Here is an 18164-nt window from a genome sequence, read left to right on the forward strand (position 1 = left end):
TTTAAAATAGTTTGAATCGGGCAAGTCAGGCTGAGCCAGGGGCGAGCTGAGCCAACCTTGACTCGTGGCCAAATTTTCTAGTGGTCCAAACTAACTCGGATGAATCCTGAGCCAATCCGGCTAATCAGCCAACTATGCATTAAAGAGTAATGAGTTACCAACACACACGCAAAGGCTGACCAATTCCTCTTAACAGTGTGAGCATGGAGACATTTGTTTTTTGTTTTGTGATTTCTTCACTTGTTTGCATTATATTTTGATTCAATTACTAAATCAGCTGATTCACTGAACTGGCAACTTGGCCGGTTCTATTTCAAGCCCGGTTGATGTAAAAGAGCCAAAATATTTGGTTCGCGAGCATCATGTGGTGCATACTTCTAATCTTCCCATGCAAAAGTCTGGTGGCTTTGGATCATATTACCTTATGCTGGTACAAGTTCTTTCTTGAATCGACGTACTAATCAAATGCCTCGTCCCATAAGCATGTACCATTTCTGTTCTTTGTGAAACCATGTTAGTAGGTTCAACCATCTTCTTTAATCATAAGATTTAAGTCTTGATATGCAAAATCAATGTATGGGTCAGAATTCATGAATATGGAAGTGTGTCCGCATAACTGGTCAGACCAATGACTATTAGCCGGCCGGCTGCTTGTTTGACTATTCCTGTTAGGAGGGTGGAGTTCGGAACTTTTTATTATGGTAATCGAACTATAGTTTTAAAATTTTGATAGGAGACAAAATATAATCTTTCAAAATTCTACATTATACTAAATATTTTGTTAATTAATTAATTTGATATATATATATATATATATATATATAATTTTAGAGAGAGAGAGAGACAGAGAGGTGGTCCTTTATTGATAGGTAATATTCATACATGTTCTGCATACTGCAGTGTTCTTACATATGCAGTCTGTAGGAAGATGCTTGCCAAAGTTCACATCTGAAGACCTTTTAGTGCAAACCCTCCTGCTAGGGCATAGTATAAGCTGCACAAAATACATGAATTCAGTGTACCACACAGTGATTAGTAAAGCACATGTGAAAGTCTCCAAGGTTGCGTTTGATAGATTCGAAGCTACATTAAAAGGTGTGTTTTAAGAGATCTTTAGTTTAAATGAATTGAGGATCTCAACAACATGAATTTTAAATTCATGCTATATGGTAAAAACAATGGATTTAAGGGAAAAACTTTCCAAGAATGACACGCATTATGTCCATTTAAGGAAGTCCATCGCAATATGAATAATGATCCTGAATCATACTTAGATTGCTCACTGGCATTGATTAATTAGTTGAAAACAAGGCTCTTTGGTTCTCATAATTGTGATTCCAATCAATAATAGTGATGAAGCCAGAAATTTGTTGCTAAAGACCACTAATATGAAACACTATGTGCAGAAACTATTATGTAAGTAAAATAAATTATGTTAGTCCGTATGGGCAACTGCCTACACAAGTCCATAGCTCCGCCCCTGGCCAGTAGGCGTGCAAGAGGTCCAGGGCATTGGTAGTCTCTTGAGTCACTCTAGACTAATAAGATCAAGAGCTGGTTAAAGGCTCATGTTGAGTTAGCTGCCACCCAAAAATGAGTCTGAAAATGAGTTCTACAGATGAACCAGGCACCATTGGTGATGAAAGAAAAGAAAGGGCAATGCCCTTAACAGAAGAACCAACCTCCACATTTGTAACCAGTTGGCCTGTTCGCCAGATTGCAGCGCTTGGGGATGGTGATGGCGACCTCCGGCCGGACTCCGGCGTCGCGGGCAGTTCGAGACAGCATCACAGCACATAAACATGCAGGGTTCTGCCCTATTGTCTTGACCTGAAAGCAGCATGAACTACTTACTTGGGCTTTTTCATCTTGTCCAGCACCGGCACAGGGAGCCAGATTGAAGGCCTCCATCTCCACAGGAGTCCTTCCACATTCACTGGCTCCTCTCACCATGACATTCACAGTCAATAGGACAAGAAGCAGGGGAAGGAGTTTCTCACAGTTTGCCATTTCTTTGGCTCTCACTTGCAGTGTGATCCTTCTCATGGAAGGGGTTTTTATACCAAAGCTAGGCTGTTGTATGCAATAATGTTGCACTATAATAATGTGTCGCGCGTCTTGCAAAACGACACCTGTCCGATAATATGAAATTACATCGCACTCATCCGGCCGCGGGTTCGACACTGTGACCTTTCTTCTGCACTTAACAATCCACTATGGAAAGTTAAAGGCAGCACCATTGTGTTTTGCTGATGTAGATCTTTTATATGTTTAGTGGAGAACAAGTAGTGGAAAGATGTTAGTTTTATGTTGGTGGATAGTAGACAGTACATTGGTGCTAGTGGCTTGATCATAAACCTGAGAAACTCATCTCTTATTTGATATAGTCATGCATATCAGCACCATATCTTTGAAAATGTGATAATATATGAGGATATTTTGAAGGCTATACCATGAGATATTGCCAAGAATGTGATATTTAAAAATGAAAAGTATTCATCTCAACATATTCATCAGAAGTTAAAGCAACTTGTAAGTATATTTCATAGGTTAGTTAGTTGGAATATGACTTGGAAAGGTGCATGTTTTGCCTTAGTGGAATGTGATCATGCTATTGATTAAGGGGGAGATGATCTCCCCAAAATTTTTAAATGAGCTGCATGTCTCCGCTGCTAGATGTCCTTTCCTATAGGCTGTGAAAGTTAATGTAAAGAGCAATTATATTAGTTTCAGAAGTAGTATTACAGAGCAAAATTTTCCTTAAGAGGTGTTTGATAAGAAATTGTAGAAAATTTTGTATCGTAAATAAACACGAAGTTCTTGTTACAAAATGCATGCCCTCTAAACAACATTATGGTTCTCTTTTTAATGTAATATTTACTAATGATATCTTGCCCAACATAGTTATGTTTGAAATTTTTCTCATGGTTGAAGGAATTATCTCCCGTTAAGAATAACTCAAATGCACCTCAAGCGACCCATCTTTCCCAAGTCACTATCCATATTCTCCAAAACATTCTTAGGAAGCTAAATCCTTCCACATATGGCAGCTGATGCATGGAATATTTTGTGAGTGTTTTCATGCATCTACTTTAATTCATAAATACCTAGTTCTAATGTGCCATGAATTTACTTCAATATTTTGAATAAATTCACGAAACACTCAAGTTTTTGAACTACCAAATGATCCCTAAGGGTCTATTTGGTAAATAAAAACAGTAACATGAATATGACCCATAGATTGAGGTTGATTAATGAAATGCTTTAAAAAAAACATTTTATAAATCTGCTTTAAATTTTAGGATATATTCATAGAACAATTACAAACTATTTTATTTGTCGGGCAGACTAAGAGTTCATTTGGTAGCAAGGACGCTCTGTGAGTATCCCAAGCCATGAAACACTAGAATTAAAACATTCCATGAACCAGATACAATCTTAAGGACATATTTATAGGCTTTTATAAAATATTTTGCCACCAAACGACCTCTAAGGGAATTAGGATTAGGTAATCTCTCCTCAAAGAAGATTGAAATCAGGTTAAGAATGTCGCCGTGAAATTTGGTTCTACCAGGTTGTCCAAGTTGTCGATGCATGTACCAACAATAAGTAGTGAAGCTACCTTGTGGCTAGCATGGGCAATGGCCCACTCCAGCCTGAGCAAGCACTTAAAAAAGTTTTAGTATGATAACGCTGGACTCAGACCGAGCTATATGCAGGGCCCACACCAGACTTAGGTTGCTACTCTGTAGTCCAATATGTACCCAACCCATTGCAATAATCTTAACTAAAAATTCTAGCTCCACCACTGCCAACAACCTTCTGATTGAGCAAGATGAGAAGGTGAATAGGTGCTTGACCTTCGCCTGCATGAAAGGTTGGTGCACTGGGTTGAACTCTGCCTGTCATGGGAAAGCAATTCTTAGGAAACAAAAGATGTAAGTCTGGTGAACATATTACTCTGTTTAAGAAGCATTATGAAATGACCACCATAGTTGGTTAAAGGGTAACCAAGTAATGACCTTGAATCAAGTTTCAATTCTAGCATTTGTTACTTAAGATTTTGTTAAGTCATGTTGATCTAGTAAAGCTTGGTTGTTGTTGAGGCTCATTTTCTAGTTAAACTAGAAGCAAAAAAGTTATAAAGTATAAGTTGCAGTTTTTTTTTTCTTTTTCCTGAAAAGTAGCTCCATAAAGCAACCACTATTCACTACTATGCCTTTTCAAAATGAAGGCTAATAACAAGGATGGATTGCCATGGGTGGAAGGAGTTGGCTTCCTAAGAATGCTTTTGGAGAAAAATGAGATTTGAATCTCAATAGATGCATATTATTGATCTGGAAAGTGACATTGATACCTAGATTGGAGATTTGGACTGGGTGGGTTGAGACTCAGTTAGTACTTGTGTGACCTGGGCTCGGTTCAGTTTTGAACTTGGTATTTCATGTCGTATATGTTTTAAAAATAACATATTCTTTCTTCAAGAGATGTATTGTGATTATGTCCAGTATCTGATCGGTCTAACTTAAAAACAACATTTATAACTATATCATGTTCCTTAGGATAAGAACATGTGTATTGAAAACACGAGGTTCCTCTTATCAAACGCTTTCTTGAACTCACGGTCTTCCTCGATACTGTTCAGATCAGACGGTGTCTGGGCAAATCTAAGTCGAACCGAACCCTTTTTTTCACCAATTGGAGCACTGGGCATTTCATTTTTTTAATTGTTTATTCTCAAATTTTTCTTATTTTCGTTATTTTTTATCTATTTTTTACATTCACATACAAACTTAAATTTAATCCGATTCATAAAAAGATTGTGGTTCTGATTGGACTCAGTCGATTTTTTTATTTAAATGAAGTTATTGACCGATTCAATTTCTTAAAATTACCTCACAAATTATAGATGGCTTATTACTCCACATAACGGTTCTACTTTTCATGGATTCCCGAGGATTTTTTTTTTGGTAAGTGAGAGGAAATCCTTTTATTCGAGGTGATGCTCTTGCTATACTTCAACTTGTATATCAATATTCTTTCTACAAGACATTATAAAAATCCGAAACGATGACCATCAGCGCACCAAATACACTTAGATTCTGATTAGCAGTTAAGAGATTAACAAGGGGCGGTTACTTGGATCTTCAGTTATCCATACCCATAATAATTAGTGCACATTTAACTATGATTAATTAAACTATTTCCTAAACAACAATTTTCTCATGTTAAATTAAATAACTCCTATTCTTGGCTAACGTAGTTTTTCTTTATTATTCAATTTAAGACAGACAAGTCTGATCTTCCCACACATGTAAATTTGTCAACCGTATCCGCAGCCTAAATATCTTGGCTCACAATGAGTTTGTTTGACTTAATAATTTAATTTATGACTTATTAACTTTGAGTTAATTTATTATTTTAGAATATAGTATAATTTTGACTTGATAATTTAGTTTCAACTTAATAAGCCTTAGTAGTTAACGTATGTAACATCTCATATATAAGTTTAGTCCTGCATTAAATATTATTAAAAATTTTAAGAGGCTTATAAGGGTATATTGCCTTTGTCGTAGTTTTTTTACGCTAAAATTTACATGGTTCATCAAACAAGTCGGATCTTTTACATTTCAGAATCAAATTCCGGTACAATAAGATCGGGTATGAATTCCACCCGTTTAGCCACGAACCGGGCGTGCATCTGAAATACGAAATGTCCGTAGCAAAAATCCGAATTTTGGTGAAAGTATAAGGGGTATCTTGTAAAATAATATCATTTCCACCCTAGTGTCCAGACACAAAAGGAGGGGGGGGGGGGGGGGCGCGTGATTCGGCGCGTACTTCCGTTACTTTTTCTCTCTCTGGGTGCCTGCAGAGGAGACCACAGGGGACGAAGGGAGGGGCTGGAAGAAGGAGGAGAAGCACGAAGGAAACTCAGAGCGGGTCAAGCTGCAGAGAGGGGGATGGAGGGAGAGGAATTCCAACTCCACAACACAATGACGAAGCAAAAGGAGCCTTTCCGCCCTAGGGTTCCGGGGAAGGTCGGGATGTACGTCTGTGGCGTTACGGCCTACGATCTGAGCCATATCGGCCATGCCCGAGTATACGTCGCCTTCGACGTCCTCTACAGGTCCTTCCTTTTTCTCTTCTTTCCGGACAGTCGAATCCCTTGAAATTTTTCGGCGGTCAACATTTTGTGGAGTTTATGGTTTTGAACTTCGCTGTTTGCTTTTTTTTAATGCGTTTTTTTTTCTTGTTTGGGGAAAGCGAAGGTGATTTGTCATTTACTTGCTCTTACTTCTCCTTTCTACTCCTCCTTTAAAGAAATTGAAAATTGATTTTGTTCTATTGTAAAGTTTCTAAAAATCATATGCTTCAGACAAGCGGTGATGGTTGTGCTTCTGGCTGAGCAAGTATCAAAAAGCGAAGTTGATTATGAGTCTGGGTTCTCTCTGTTTTGGTATAAATGTTGTGGCATGTGAAGTTTGTGAGCGCTGGATCTTAGTGTTGGTTGCTTACTAATTAGTTTATTTGTGATGATGCTTGTTTTTACAAATTTCGACTGCTTTTTTTATTTGCCAATTGTGAGAATTTAGTGGTCGTTCACCTGGTCGACGTTTAGTCCTAATAGAATCTTGTTCTGTATTGGATATCGAGGAGCAGATATCTCAAGCATTTAGGATATGAAGTAAATTATGTGCGTAACTTCACAGATGTAGATGACAAGGTAAGCTAACGGAACTTTTCTTTTTTTTTGGTTCATTAAGATCCATGACATCTTTGTGTTGAATGATATTCCTTATTTTGTTGTTCTCAATATAGAGGTTTTATATACTGTGTAAAGAGGTTTGTTAGTCTGATTGGTTGACGGAGCAATTTAGGTAATCAAGGCCAACCGGAGGGAATGATATTTTACATTCATATGAAGTTTGATACGAGGGTCACAGTTCCTCAAACAGCTGCCTGACATTTAATGCGTTTATTGTTTATACTAGAAGTGGGACTTTCTTTGTGACATTTTCTAACAATATCACCTACAGACATTTACCGTTAACACAAGTTATTTTCTTTTGAACTTGATGCCTCTAGGTAGAAGTGCCTTTGGAGCCTTTAGTACTCTTTCTTTTGGCTAGGAGCCTAGGATGCCTAATAGGGAACATGATGTTGCAACAATTCTGACTGTGATTTAGAGAGCATTGCCAATGGCCAGCTTTATTGCCTCTATGCATTGTCACATTAAACGGGTACGGGTATTATACGGCGAAGAAAAAAATGGGTATAATACGGCAAAGTTATATATCTCGAAAATAAAACGGGAAAAAGACGGCAAATTTTTAAAAAATAAATAAAAATCCTGATAATTATATAAAAAGAAAGTAAATGAGAAATTAAAAAAAACAGTGAAAAATCACTAGATAAGCAACAAATTAAAATTAGATAATGAAAACTAACAGTCTAACAAATGCATAAGCATAACTAACAAATGCATAACTAACAAAATGACTAGATAAGCAACATGCATTGATGCATACGGCAACAAGAAAATGCAGGGGAAATAACTTAAAGTCTTAAAAAGAGAAAAAAACAAACCAAAACAGCTAAATAGAACATGGAAAGAGAACCTGTCACCGTTCGAATGAAAAAGAGACTTCAACCGAATGAAAACGAGATGGAGACAAAGGAAGTCGAATCTTGAATGCCCTCCTCTGCAGCCGGATGAAAATGAGAAGAAGACGATCAGACCAGACGAAACCAGCCGAATGTCGAATGCCCTGCTCTTTAGAGTTCAGATTCTTCAGAATAATCTCGAACGCCTCTCTGTCTCGAACGGTCGAAGAGAAGACTCACGAAGAATGACGGAAGAAGAACTCAAAACGTCGAAGACTCACGAAGAAAACTCGTCGATTTCAAGTTTTTAACCCTAAGCCCTCTTTTGCTATGTGAAAATACTCTTTTGCCACTAAAAGGTCGAACAAGTTTGAAAAAAAACAAATGTTTTAAACAATATTACAACTGTGCCATTTTCATTCTTGGACCGTTAAAGGAAAACGCGAGACGCGTTTTATACGCGTTTTTTAAAATTTGCCGTTTTTTTTAAAAAGACGCGTTTTATTCCCGTTTTTTTCGGCTGAAGTGTTTTTAGCATATAATACGCGTTTTTTTCAATATAACGCCGTTTTTTGTGACAACTATGCATGGTATCCTTTGAGACCTGAGCCTCTTTTCCCACAGAGAAACAATTATTCATGCATGACATAAGCCTCTTTCGTGTCATCTACTTACTCTATAACTTGTCATGTTTCAAAGCAACCGTGATCTGAGGCTTCCATTCACGTGCAGGCCAGTTAACAATCAAGTCAGCGGAAGATTAAAAATGTCTCCTTGATCCAAATTATCTAAACTAAGAAAAAGTTAAAAAATCATGTGAATAAAGGTTGTAGTTCATGTTTATTCTTATAATTATCTATAGTCATGATTCTTCAGTGTCTGTTAGGCCAGTAGAGGAAAGCTAATTGATTGAGTCCATTGCTATCCAGCAATTTATTCAAGCTTGTTGAATCTAGGACTGATACATTCATGAAAATTTGGACCTGTGAAATCATTTAATTCTTTGTAAATGGTTCTCTATGGAACCAAAATAGCATACTCAGGTTGCATAAGTTGATAGCATGTGTACAAAATAGGACTGGGAACACCTCTAGTCAGACTCTGACCTAGTCAACATAGAACTGATGGCGTATTTTTGTCCATGACACCTGAAAATTAACAGTCAAATCCAGGTCAGATATTCAACAGAAATGATTCTTAGTTGTCCAATTAATAGTAGTACTGATTCTGTAAAAAGTTTCCATAATATTTCCAAAAGTTGAATGCATACCATATCTCAAATCCTGTGGATTTCTCTCTGTCCATTTCGTTTAAACCGCTTAAGCACATAATACATAGTTTCTGAGATGCCTTTTTGAGCTTTTAGTATATCCCTCATTATATTTATGCCCATTTGACTCGCGATTTGATTAAACAGTGAGTTGAGTTAGAGAAAAAGATGAAATATTTTATATGGTTGATAGCCTAATTGAGCTGTGAGAACATGGATGGGGGTTGGTGGAGTTCTCTCACAATATCACATTTGAGCTATAATAGAATTCTGAAACCAAGTTAAGTTTTGATTCAGTAGGGTGGTCATTTTGAAGCAATCCCGCAAATGCATTCTTTCTGAATATGGAATTTGCCCATGTCTGTGAGAAAAATAGAATATCAGTTAAACAGAATGCAATTCAAGGTTCTATAGAGTTTTTTCCCCTTAAAGAGAAGGAATATGTGTACCTTTAGTTGTTTTGTGGCATCACTTGCTGGCAGTATTTATTGATCTACTTTATCACCTTTTCTAGTTAGCTCCTCTATATACATTTGAAGAACATTTTTGTAGCATATTCTCACAGAATGTGCTTATGCAAAACTATATGTCCAATTATATTTTGGGTTTAACTGTTTTCCTTTTTCTTTTCTGAAATTGGTCTTGCTTGTTGTTGTCTGTAAAGGTAGTAGGATATATTCTTCTTGTGTCTTCTTCCTGAGTAGCTCTGACATTGTTTTTTATGGGTGAGATTCATCTAATATTTCTCAGTGCTCTTGACTATGTTTAGTTTTCATGGTGCACATACTGCTGTGTTTTCCTTGATGATCAACCTCATCTGTGAAGGTTAATAATTCTATAGATAATCCGAAGGGCAAATGAGCTAGGTGAAGATCCAATAAGCTTGAGTGCTCGGTTTTGTGAGGAGTTTCTTCTTGATATGGCTGACCTTCAGTGCCTGCCTCCTACAGTCCAACCTCGTGTATCTGATCACATACCTCAGATCATTGAAATGATACAAAAGGTACTGCACATTGTAATCTATTGTAATTCAATTGAAATATGATTACGACATTTCATATCTGGGCAAATATTGGATATCATACGATCTTTTTAACCTTTTAGTCCAGAATTCTGTTGGATGTACTTTGAAACATGCTTTTAATTCTGTCACTGGTGCTGTATGTGTGGTCTGAAAGAGGGCATACAAAAATTTGGGCTCTCTTAATTTTGAGTTGTTTATTTGCCTTTTCACTGGGTAGCCAGCATATGCTTGTTTAGCATAAGTATTCTACTTCTCTCAACCACTGTTTTAGTCTGAGTAGCAGCTATACGTGTAGGCAATTAAATTTGTAGCTTTTATGCCAGCTTCATGCATGTTGACGTTGATTTCTTTTATCATTTTCTTTGAGCCTTTTGAGATGTTGCTCTCTCAGTCTTTTCATTTTTTTCCCAATGAATGAGTTTATGAGGTGAGCCTACTCCCTCCGAATTTCAACATCAGGCTAACACACTTATTTAATGAAATGAGCAAGCTTGAGTCTAGGCTTATCCTTGTTTTCTCAAGAGTGTCATGTTTGACAGTTCGACCTAAGCATCATAATCTCATTAAAGTTCATGTTGTTGTAAGTATGCACAAGAACTTGTTAATGTATATTTCTCTTGACACAGTTATGACTTGCATTGTCTTATATCAAACTAAAATACAGGTACTTCTTAGTTTATTCATTGGGTAAAGTTTGTTGAATCAAGCTTGAGCTTAGCTGATCTAGCAAAACTGGTTCTGCTTAGGTATATGTTTCCCAACCAAGTCTAAAAAGCTGGTTGCATGTTAACATCAAGGTTGCTCATAATGTTGCTAATGTTCTTCTTTTGGCAGCAAAAAGTAGTTGCTGGCCATTTAAGGGATGTCCATTATATATACTTGGCCAAATTTTCAATTGAAAAATGCTTGTTCTGATGGGTATAAAAGTAGGTGCTCTTTGGTTTCCCTATTCAGTATGCAATATCTTGTTACTGGAAGTTGTTTTTTATGATACTTGTTTGTTGATAGATCATCGATAATGGATGTGCCTATGTGCTAGAAGGGGATGTGTATTTCTCCGTTGACAAGTCTCCTGATTATGGTCGGTTATCTGGGAGGAAACTAGAGGATAATCGAGCTGGGGAACGTGTTGCTGTGGATGAAAGAAAAAGAAACGCTGCTGACTTTGCTCTGTGGAAGGTAGGTTACTCATGGCAGTAATTTCATTTATGTTTTCAATGGAATTTGTAATCTGGCTTTCATGTTGGATAATTTGTTTTGAATGCCAAATTATCTTCAATCATTTCAGTCAGCAAAGCCTGGTGAACCAACGTGGGACAGCCCTTGGGGACCAGGTAGACCAGGGTGGCACATTGAGTGCAGCGCCATGAGTTCTCAGTACCTGGGCCATGCTTTTGACATCCATGGTGGTGGGATGGACCTGATATTCCCTCATCATGAAAATGAGATTGCTCAGAGCTGTGCTGCCTGCCCAGAGAGCAATGTTAGTTACTGGGTGCATAATGGTTTTGTCACTGAGAACAAGGAAAAGATGTCCAAGTCTCTGGGAAATTTTTCACGATTCGTACGGTAAGGTCAAATTTTCTAGCTGATGAGAACTAATATTATTTCTCTGCTTATGTCCTGCCATGTCTCCATGCATAAAGTTTGTAATGTATCTGTTAAATGTGTAGGTCACTGAAAGATATCATCCACTTGCTCTGAGGCTTTTCTTGATGGATACTCATTATCGCTCTCCTGTTAATTATTCGGAAGCTCAACTAGAAAGTGCATCAGACCGTCTATTTTATATTTATCAGGTATATTGCATTCTTATCATTGATTATGACCTAGAATCAACTCCCTTTGGGCATGAGCCAGCATGCATTATGCATGCCTGCATGTTATGGCTTTTGGAAGTCTCAAGTATGTGTTGTTTTCAGACATTGCATGATTGTGAAGCAACTTTATCGCAATTTCAAGATAAACCTCCCAATGGGCGTGTTACACCTGATACAAAGAATTGCATTGACAAGTTCCGGAGGGATGTTGAGTCTTCAATGGCAAATGACCTGCACACAAATGATGTGTTAAAGGATCTTTGGGACCCACTTAAGGCCATGAATGCTCTTAACTCGGGCAAGGTATGTATTGTATCACTTGATTCTATTCTCTATGTTCCTAGTTTAGGTAATTCAATCAGCTTCACTTGTATTCAGGGAGGGCAGAAGCAGCAGGCTTCTCGTATCTTGTCCCTGATCGCATTGGAAAAGGAAGTGAAGGACGTTCTGACCATCCTTGGACTGATATCGACATCACCATGTGAGGTATGCTACATGCTTGAGGAATTACGAAAGGCTGATTTGCTTCCTGAAACATGATCAAAATTTTCTCCTGAAATAAAACAGGTCTTACTGCAACTGAGAAACTTGGCACTCAAGAGGGCACAACTGACAGAAGAGCAGTTGCTTCAGCGAGTTGAAGAAAGAGTTGCAGCAAGAAAGAACAAGGAATATGAGAAGTCTGACAAAATAAGGAACGAATTGGCAAAGCTTGGGATAGGCCTAATGGATAACGATCCAAGGGGAAGAATCTGGATACCGATTGTGCCACCTGAAAAGGAGGCGGCTGCTGCTTGAACACACCATTTGCTCCATTTGCAAGAGCCCGTGTTTTCTAGTGCTCTTCCACAACCATCTGATGTCCATTTCAGTTGGCTTCCATGCATAATCACAAGGAGGCTTGTATTCTTACACAACCTGATTTGTACTCCAGCCATAATCCCTCATTTTAAGCACATTACAGTGGGAAACCATACTATGATAGTGTCATTTTTGCTAGGCTTCCTTTTTTAGTTGGCACCATGATAGCATCTTTTATTCAACTATTAGTGTTAAAGAAAACGAGGGTGTTTATTGTTTTGACCTCTGTCCTTGCTGAGCGTTGTTTTGGTACATTGTCATTTTTAGTATGACATACAATGTAATCTACTGTTTCATCCTATAACTTGAGCAGCCATCTGCCAAGATATCTATATAAGTTTGCGCATGATGCCCTTTTTTGCTTTGGGTCAACACTATCTGTGTGAATCATATGCTTGAACTGTGACGCCTGACAATTTCATGGTTGCCGTTGAGGAAAGGAGTTCTATGAAGCAGTTTAAGAAATCTGATGTTGCAGATGTTTCTCAGTAGTCTACTAAATTTAGTGATTTGTAGTTTAATGTTTTCTCCTTCTTGGTTGGGTAGATAAGGTTGAAAGCATATCTTTACAAGAATATGTTGAGAGATGCACCATTGGTATCAGAAGTTGGATCTTGGTGCAACTGCTTTATCAAATTGTCGCCGGTCTCAGATACTGATGATTTGGATCAACCAAGACCCAACTGATATCTTGTATGAGCACACTTGCGGTCATGTACTTGCGCAGCATTTGCTCCAGGCTGCAAGCGGATTCAGATCGCCCGCTTTTGTTCAACTGGGTATCTAAGTTACACTCAACCACACTGCTGGATCCATGATTGTGAACCAAAATGGCAAAACTCAAAACTCTTTTGGAGCTAATGCGTGATATAGGCCAGAGTACTGGCTTCGCAAACTTGACTACGACGAGGTGAGACATCCAAAGAATCTATAAAGGCCAAAAGTTGGATGTTCAAGTGGGTATCCTTTTCTGCAAAGCCTAAGGAAAGAGAAAACATTCTATGGGGGCAATACAGAGACCTCTCCTGAAACGACGAAGTCACACATTGGTTTACCCAGGTAAAATTAAACAAAACAAAAAACAGAAAAAGAAAACCCCCAAAAAGAAAGGCTGGGTGCACGGATCATTTTGGAGCCAAAACTGTACAAGCCATCCCTCTGCTCTACTCCCACATCTCAGAACCATACCCAACTTTTCAAACTCGATATAAGAATTTCGCGGCCCAGAGGTTACTAGTCATTCTTAGTCCAGAGCCCAGAAGTAGAACCCATGACAGTTGGTTCTAAAAAGTTTGAATATTGAGGTAACTGACCAACAGATGAGGAAATGGACCCAAATGTTCACATGGGGAAGGACCAAATGGTAATAAAAGCACTTGACGCTTTGAATGTGAGCAATTGCTCTATCATATTCATCCATGGCTTTTAATGCTGTCAGTGCACTCTCATCACCTGCTACTGCTAATGAATGAACTTCTCTTTCATTAAAAAAAAATGCTGTCAGTTCACACTTTAGCTTTCATGATCACTGTTCCAGAGCAGAGGCAACAACAACTGCAGCCTTGGGCATTCATTGTGTACAACTTAGAACAAGCAGTGCGCATTCAGATAATCATGTCAGCATGATCATGCTACTGAGGTCTAGAGTTTAGGTCTAATCAAGCAGCTCAAGTCCCGAGACATTTAAAATCATTACACGCGGATCCTCCAACACCGAGATTAATGGATTTGTTAGAAACAATACAAAAGTAAGTAAACTCTCATCTATTTGATTAAAAATTAAGGGAGACAACTCAGCCTATGTACACAGTAGTTGCTGTCATGGCAGCCAGCAAAGGCCTGAACACCAAAAAGCAACCCTTTCATACCATGAATTCGCGGGCTCCCAGCAAAACTCTTGAGATCTCAAATTCATGGCCACCAAACAGAAAAACAAGGAATTGTAGTTCAGTCACGAGATGTTGGACCAACTGTTTCCTTCCGGCTTCCCACATTTTCATTTTTGCTGCTGGTGGTGTTTGGAACATCTACATTGTTGTTCTTGCCCTTGGCATCGACACCAAGATAATCTGTCAAAACCTTCTTCACACCAAATCCTCGAGATGGGGCCTTGTTGTGGATGAATGGGGAGTTAGGTCCCTTTGCAGGGCTGATTAGTGGCACCGGTGAGAAGCTCGGCGTCGTGAAAGCAGTTGCATATGGGGTAGAAGACACAGGCACAGGGTAGGGCAGAGAGACCTTCTTATGCGCCAGAACACTAACTGTAGGTACAGATGGGTACTGATCGGCATGTTTGGTCATGTCATCTACATAGAGAACATCATCTATTCGAGCAATGATGTTGAATGACAAGCTCTCTAGAACCCTAGAGTAGCTCTCTAGAATGGACTGCCCAACATCCTACCAATTCAAGTTACATGTCAGAACTGATAACAATCATCGTTCAGAATCCAATTGCAAAACGTAAGTAAGAAGTAGTTCGTAGAAAAGATGGACACCTTGTTATACTGAATTTTGCTCATATCCAAGGTAGTTTGTGAAAGACCAGGGAATCTCTGCTTCAAGCAAAGCAAGAGGCTTTCAGCTCTTCCTGCAAGTAGTCCTCGTTTATCTGCGTCCAGCATCAGGTCTCGAACCATGTCCCATGAAGATCTTGAATTAGAACGATTAGTGGTGGCTGCAGGCTTGGTGCTTGTCCTTTTTCTCCATACATAAATGGATGTCTCGACACGGTTTGCAATTTCAAGCGCTTGGTGTTCGGAAGACAAGTCCAAGCAATCAAGAAGGCACTCGGGAGAGAACTGGTCCGAAGTAATATATCTATGGATTACATCTCCTAGACTTGATCTTCCATTCTAGAACAAGAACAAGCAACACTGCTCATTAGCATAGCCCACTAAGCATGCTTGATGACAGAAGAAGCCAAATGAAATAACCTCATTGGATACCTTAGGAAGAGATTCTAGATAGCTTTCAGGAATCTCCATTTCAGCAAGAGCGCTACTGTTTATAGACATGGCAGCTTTAAGTATCTGGTTTGTGCATTCACGTCTGTGCTGCAATTCCTTCCTTGATTTCTCATGAAGACCACAAGGAGGAACTCTGGGGACAGGTAGCCACCATTTCTCCTCTTGGCGTCTGCCAGATCTTGGGTAAGATCCGGAATTATCATCAGGCGCTACAATACCTTGATCAACATACCAGAATTCCGTGTCGCTGAAACTGTCCAGTATTTCCTGTCATATTAGAAGTTTTCAGAACCATGCAAGCTTGAAGACTGGGGACTAAGAAACAGTTTGGAGGAATCTTACAAGCAGCATATTGTCAAGTTTCTTCAGAGCAGGAAGATTCATATAAAGATCTGAACGCGGCCTGCACGTCATTACCTAATCCATAGAAACCAAATCTTAATCTACTACCAGCAAGGTCTAACAGCGACAAGATAAAACAAGAATCATCACTGAGAAAGACGGATGAGCCGTCAGGAGACAGTGTCCCTCCAACTAAGACGAGCATATAAAGGAAAATATGAGGAACTTTTGGAAATTCAATTACCTCCAAATTAGTTCCATCAGGAAATGTTTGCCAGGAAGGGATTAATTCAACAATGTGATCGCTGACACAGACAAGCCACTCCATTTCTCTGCGCCACATTGATTTTTTCTCAGGAGACAGCGGTTCTAATCGCCACAATTGCCCAAAAATAGTAGCTACAAGACCAAAGTTCAACCGAATTCAGACTAGGAGAAAGGCACTAGAACAGTCACTGCCCAATTTTACATAATCCCCACAATCAATTCCGTAGAGGAAGTTAAAAAAAAACCTACCACAAAGATTCGTAATGGCATTGGAGATAGCCAGAGCGGTACAAACACCCTTTCCGCTACCTGACATGTCTTCCCCGAGCAGTAATTTTGAAAATCTTTCTTTCATCATCTCAGTTTCTGCAAAAGAAAAAAAGGAAGCACAGTTATGCCTTCCCATAGCAGGAAAGCGATACAGGAACCGTTCATCTTTAACTACATTTTTCTCATCATCTGAATTCCAGTTGAAGTAACGTGTTGCCCATGTGCAAAGCGAACTTCTGGGAAAATGGGTCTCATCATTTTACATGATTTCATGGAAAACATTAACAGAAGAAATGGAAGAACCATGTTACCTGAAATTTTCTCATCAATCTTCTCTTTCTTTTCTTCTGAAGCATGAATCTCCTCTTTCTGTCCAACACCAACACCAACCGAGCCACAGCTTGCTTCAGTCTTCCCGATTGGCCATCCTATAGGGGGCGACTCCTCCGAGCAACTCTGCTCCTCACTAGTCCCACAACACGTCGTTGAGCTCTCACAGCTAGACCCACTCTCTCTAAATTCATCACTCCCATTAGACACCGACATACTTCTCCCTCCCTCGACTTCCCCCTTCTTTTCTACCAATCCATCCATTATAGTAAGAGGATATCTTCGCAGACCACTTGAGCCCGCCTTTCGGACGTTAGCTGAGGCGAAGCTCCGTATGACAATGGCGCTATTTCTAGACAAACAGCTAGTGCCACAAGCAAAAACCCGAAGAAATCTGGCTACCCAGAAGCCAAAGCTCGACGAGGGGCTTCGATCAAGAGTCCTATAAAAGACCAATGCAGAACGACCATCAAATGGGCATCTCTCCATATGACAGCAACCATTTTTCAGACTCCACAGGATGTTGCATTTGTGGTATTTAAATGGAGAAAGGAGATACAACGGATTGGACAATGGCAGCGTGAAGTGAAGGATGCCATCAATACCACTCAAAAGAAAAAAGGAAGAAGGTAAAGAAGTAACGGAAAGCCTCTCTCAGCCTCCTCGAACATATGATTTTGGAGGTCGGATCCTCTCCCTCTCTTTCTCTCTCTCTCTCTCCCTCTCTCTAACACATGACATGAAAATGGAGGGGTGAGGACTGAGGAGCCTACTTGTTGGTGAGAGAATTCATGCGACGGACGACTGCTGGAACCGCGCCTCCTCCGATGGATGCTCTGAAATGCCAAAGTTACCCTCACTCTCCTCAAAGCCCGAGAGGTCTCTACTTTTTTCATATCCTGCGTCTGGGTTTGTGTTAGTGTCTCATAGTCATCTGTAAACTTGTTTTCCTTTTAGATTTTTCTTCCCGACTTTGCAATACTTTCTTAAATTTGACCATTGATGCATTATTGTCCAAAGCTTTTTTTTCCTTACACTTCACATATCCATTTTTTCATTCACTGATAAATAAGGTTTGTAAGAATACAGCAATGCTTCATACTTTGCATTTGGTTCCATTCAACATTGAGGCCCACCATGCTCCTACACACCAAAACCCTTAGTCTCAATGATATCAGTATCGACATCCAGATGAATCTTTTCACACAAAAATTGCACAAAATTTGGATTGTTTCGGCCCCAAAAACCTTAGTGTCATCAGTATCGACATCCAGATGAATCTTTTCACAAAAAAATTGCAGAAAAATTGGATTCATTCAGCCATGTATAGTAGCCATATGTTTGTGTCCATTAAACATATTTCATTCTTAAATCATATCTTGCCAAATAATGAAGGGATATGG

General features: G+C 39.1%; 3 protein-coding genes across 3 annotated transcripts; 1 reads left to right on the forward strand and 2 right to left on the reverse strand.

Annotated features, from left to right (window-relative positions):
- Positions 1-840: 840 nt before the first annotated feature.
- Positions 841-2045, reverse strand: LOC116254765 (uncharacterized). Its single transcript, XM_031630333.2, has 2 exons — positions 1683-2045; positions 841-994 (listed from the first exon to the last, which is right to left on the reverse strand). The coding sequence occupies exons 1-2, from the start codon at positions 2008-2010 to the stop codon at positions 978-980; spliced, it is 345 nt and encodes a 114-aa protein (XP_031486193.1). The 5' UTR covers positions 2011-2045; the 3' UTR covers positions 841-977.
- Positions 2046-5833: 3788 nt separating this feature from the next.
- LOC116254117 (cysteine--tRNA ligase, chloroplastic/mitochondrial-like) lies at positions 5834-12949 on the forward strand. Its single transcript, XM_031629228.2, has 9 exons — positions 5834-6130; positions 6664-6727; positions 9720-9881; positions 10911-11081; positions 11191-11466; positions 11576-11701; positions 11825-12025; positions 12101-12208; positions 12290-12949. The coding sequence occupies exons 1-9, from the start codon at positions 5964-5966 to the stop codon at positions 12518-12520; spliced, it is 1506 nt and encodes a 501-aa protein (XP_031485088.1). The 5' UTR covers positions 5834-5963; the 3' UTR covers positions 12521-12949.
- Positions 12950-14332: 1383 nt separating this feature from the next.
- On the reverse strand, positions 14333-17579 carry LOC116254116 (rop guanine nucleotide exchange factor 7-like). Its single transcript, XM_031629226.2, has 7 exons — positions 16743-17579; positions 16411-16527; positions 16139-16293; positions 15895-15969; positions 15532-15819; positions 15082-15438; positions 14333-14983 (listed from the first exon to the last, which is right to left on the reverse strand). The coding sequence occupies exons 1-7, from the start codon at positions 17248-17250 to the stop codon at positions 14531-14533; spliced, it is 1953 nt and encodes a 650-aa protein (XP_031485086.1). The 5' UTR covers positions 17251-17579; the 3' UTR covers positions 14333-14530.
- Positions 17580-18164: the final 585 nt, after the last annotated feature.

Source organism: Nymphaea colorata, chromosome 5, assembly GCF_008831285.2.
Source record: "Nymphaea colorata isolate Beijing-Zhang1983 chromosome 5, ASM883128v2, whole genome shotgun sequence".
Lineage (NCBI taxonomy): Eukaryota > Viridiplantae > Streptophyta > Magnoliopsida > Nymphaeales > Nymphaeaceae > Nymphaea > Nymphaea colorata.

What these genes read in the sequence shown, in the direction of transcription:
- LOC116254765 (XM_031630333.2), bottom strand. Translation starts at nt 2,010, where the DNA reads ATGGCAAACTGTGAGAAACTCCTTCCCCTGCTTCTTGTCCTATTGACT.
- LOC116254117 (XM_031629228.2), top strand. Translation starts at nt 5,964, where the DNA reads ATGGAGGGAGAGGAATTCCAACTCCACAACACAATGACGAAGCAAAAG. An exon ending in GCCTTCGACGTCCTCTACAG is followed by an intron (nt 6,131 to 6,663) that starts GTCCTTCCTTTT and finishes ATCGAGGAGCAG; the next exon opens with ATATCTCAAGCATTTAGGAT. An exon ending in CTGACTTTGCTCTGTGGAAG is followed by an intron (nt 11,082 to 11,190) that starts GTAGGTTACTCA and finishes CAATCATTTCAG; the next exon opens with TCAGCAAAGCCTGGTGAACC.
- LOC116254116 (XM_031629226.2), bottom strand. Translation starts at nt 17,250, where the DNA reads ATGGAGAGATGCCCATTTGATGGTCGTTCTGCATTGGTCTTTTATAGG. An exon ending in GATTGATGAGAAAATTTCAG is followed by an intron (nt 16,528 to 16,742) that starts GTAACATGGTTC and finishes TTTCTTTTGCAG; the next exon opens with AAACTGAGATGATGAAAGAA. An exon ending in AACTTGACAATATGCTGCTT is followed by an intron (nt 15,820 to 15,894) that starts GTAAGATTCCTC and finishes CTAATATGACAG; the next exon opens with GAAATACTGGACAGTTTCAG.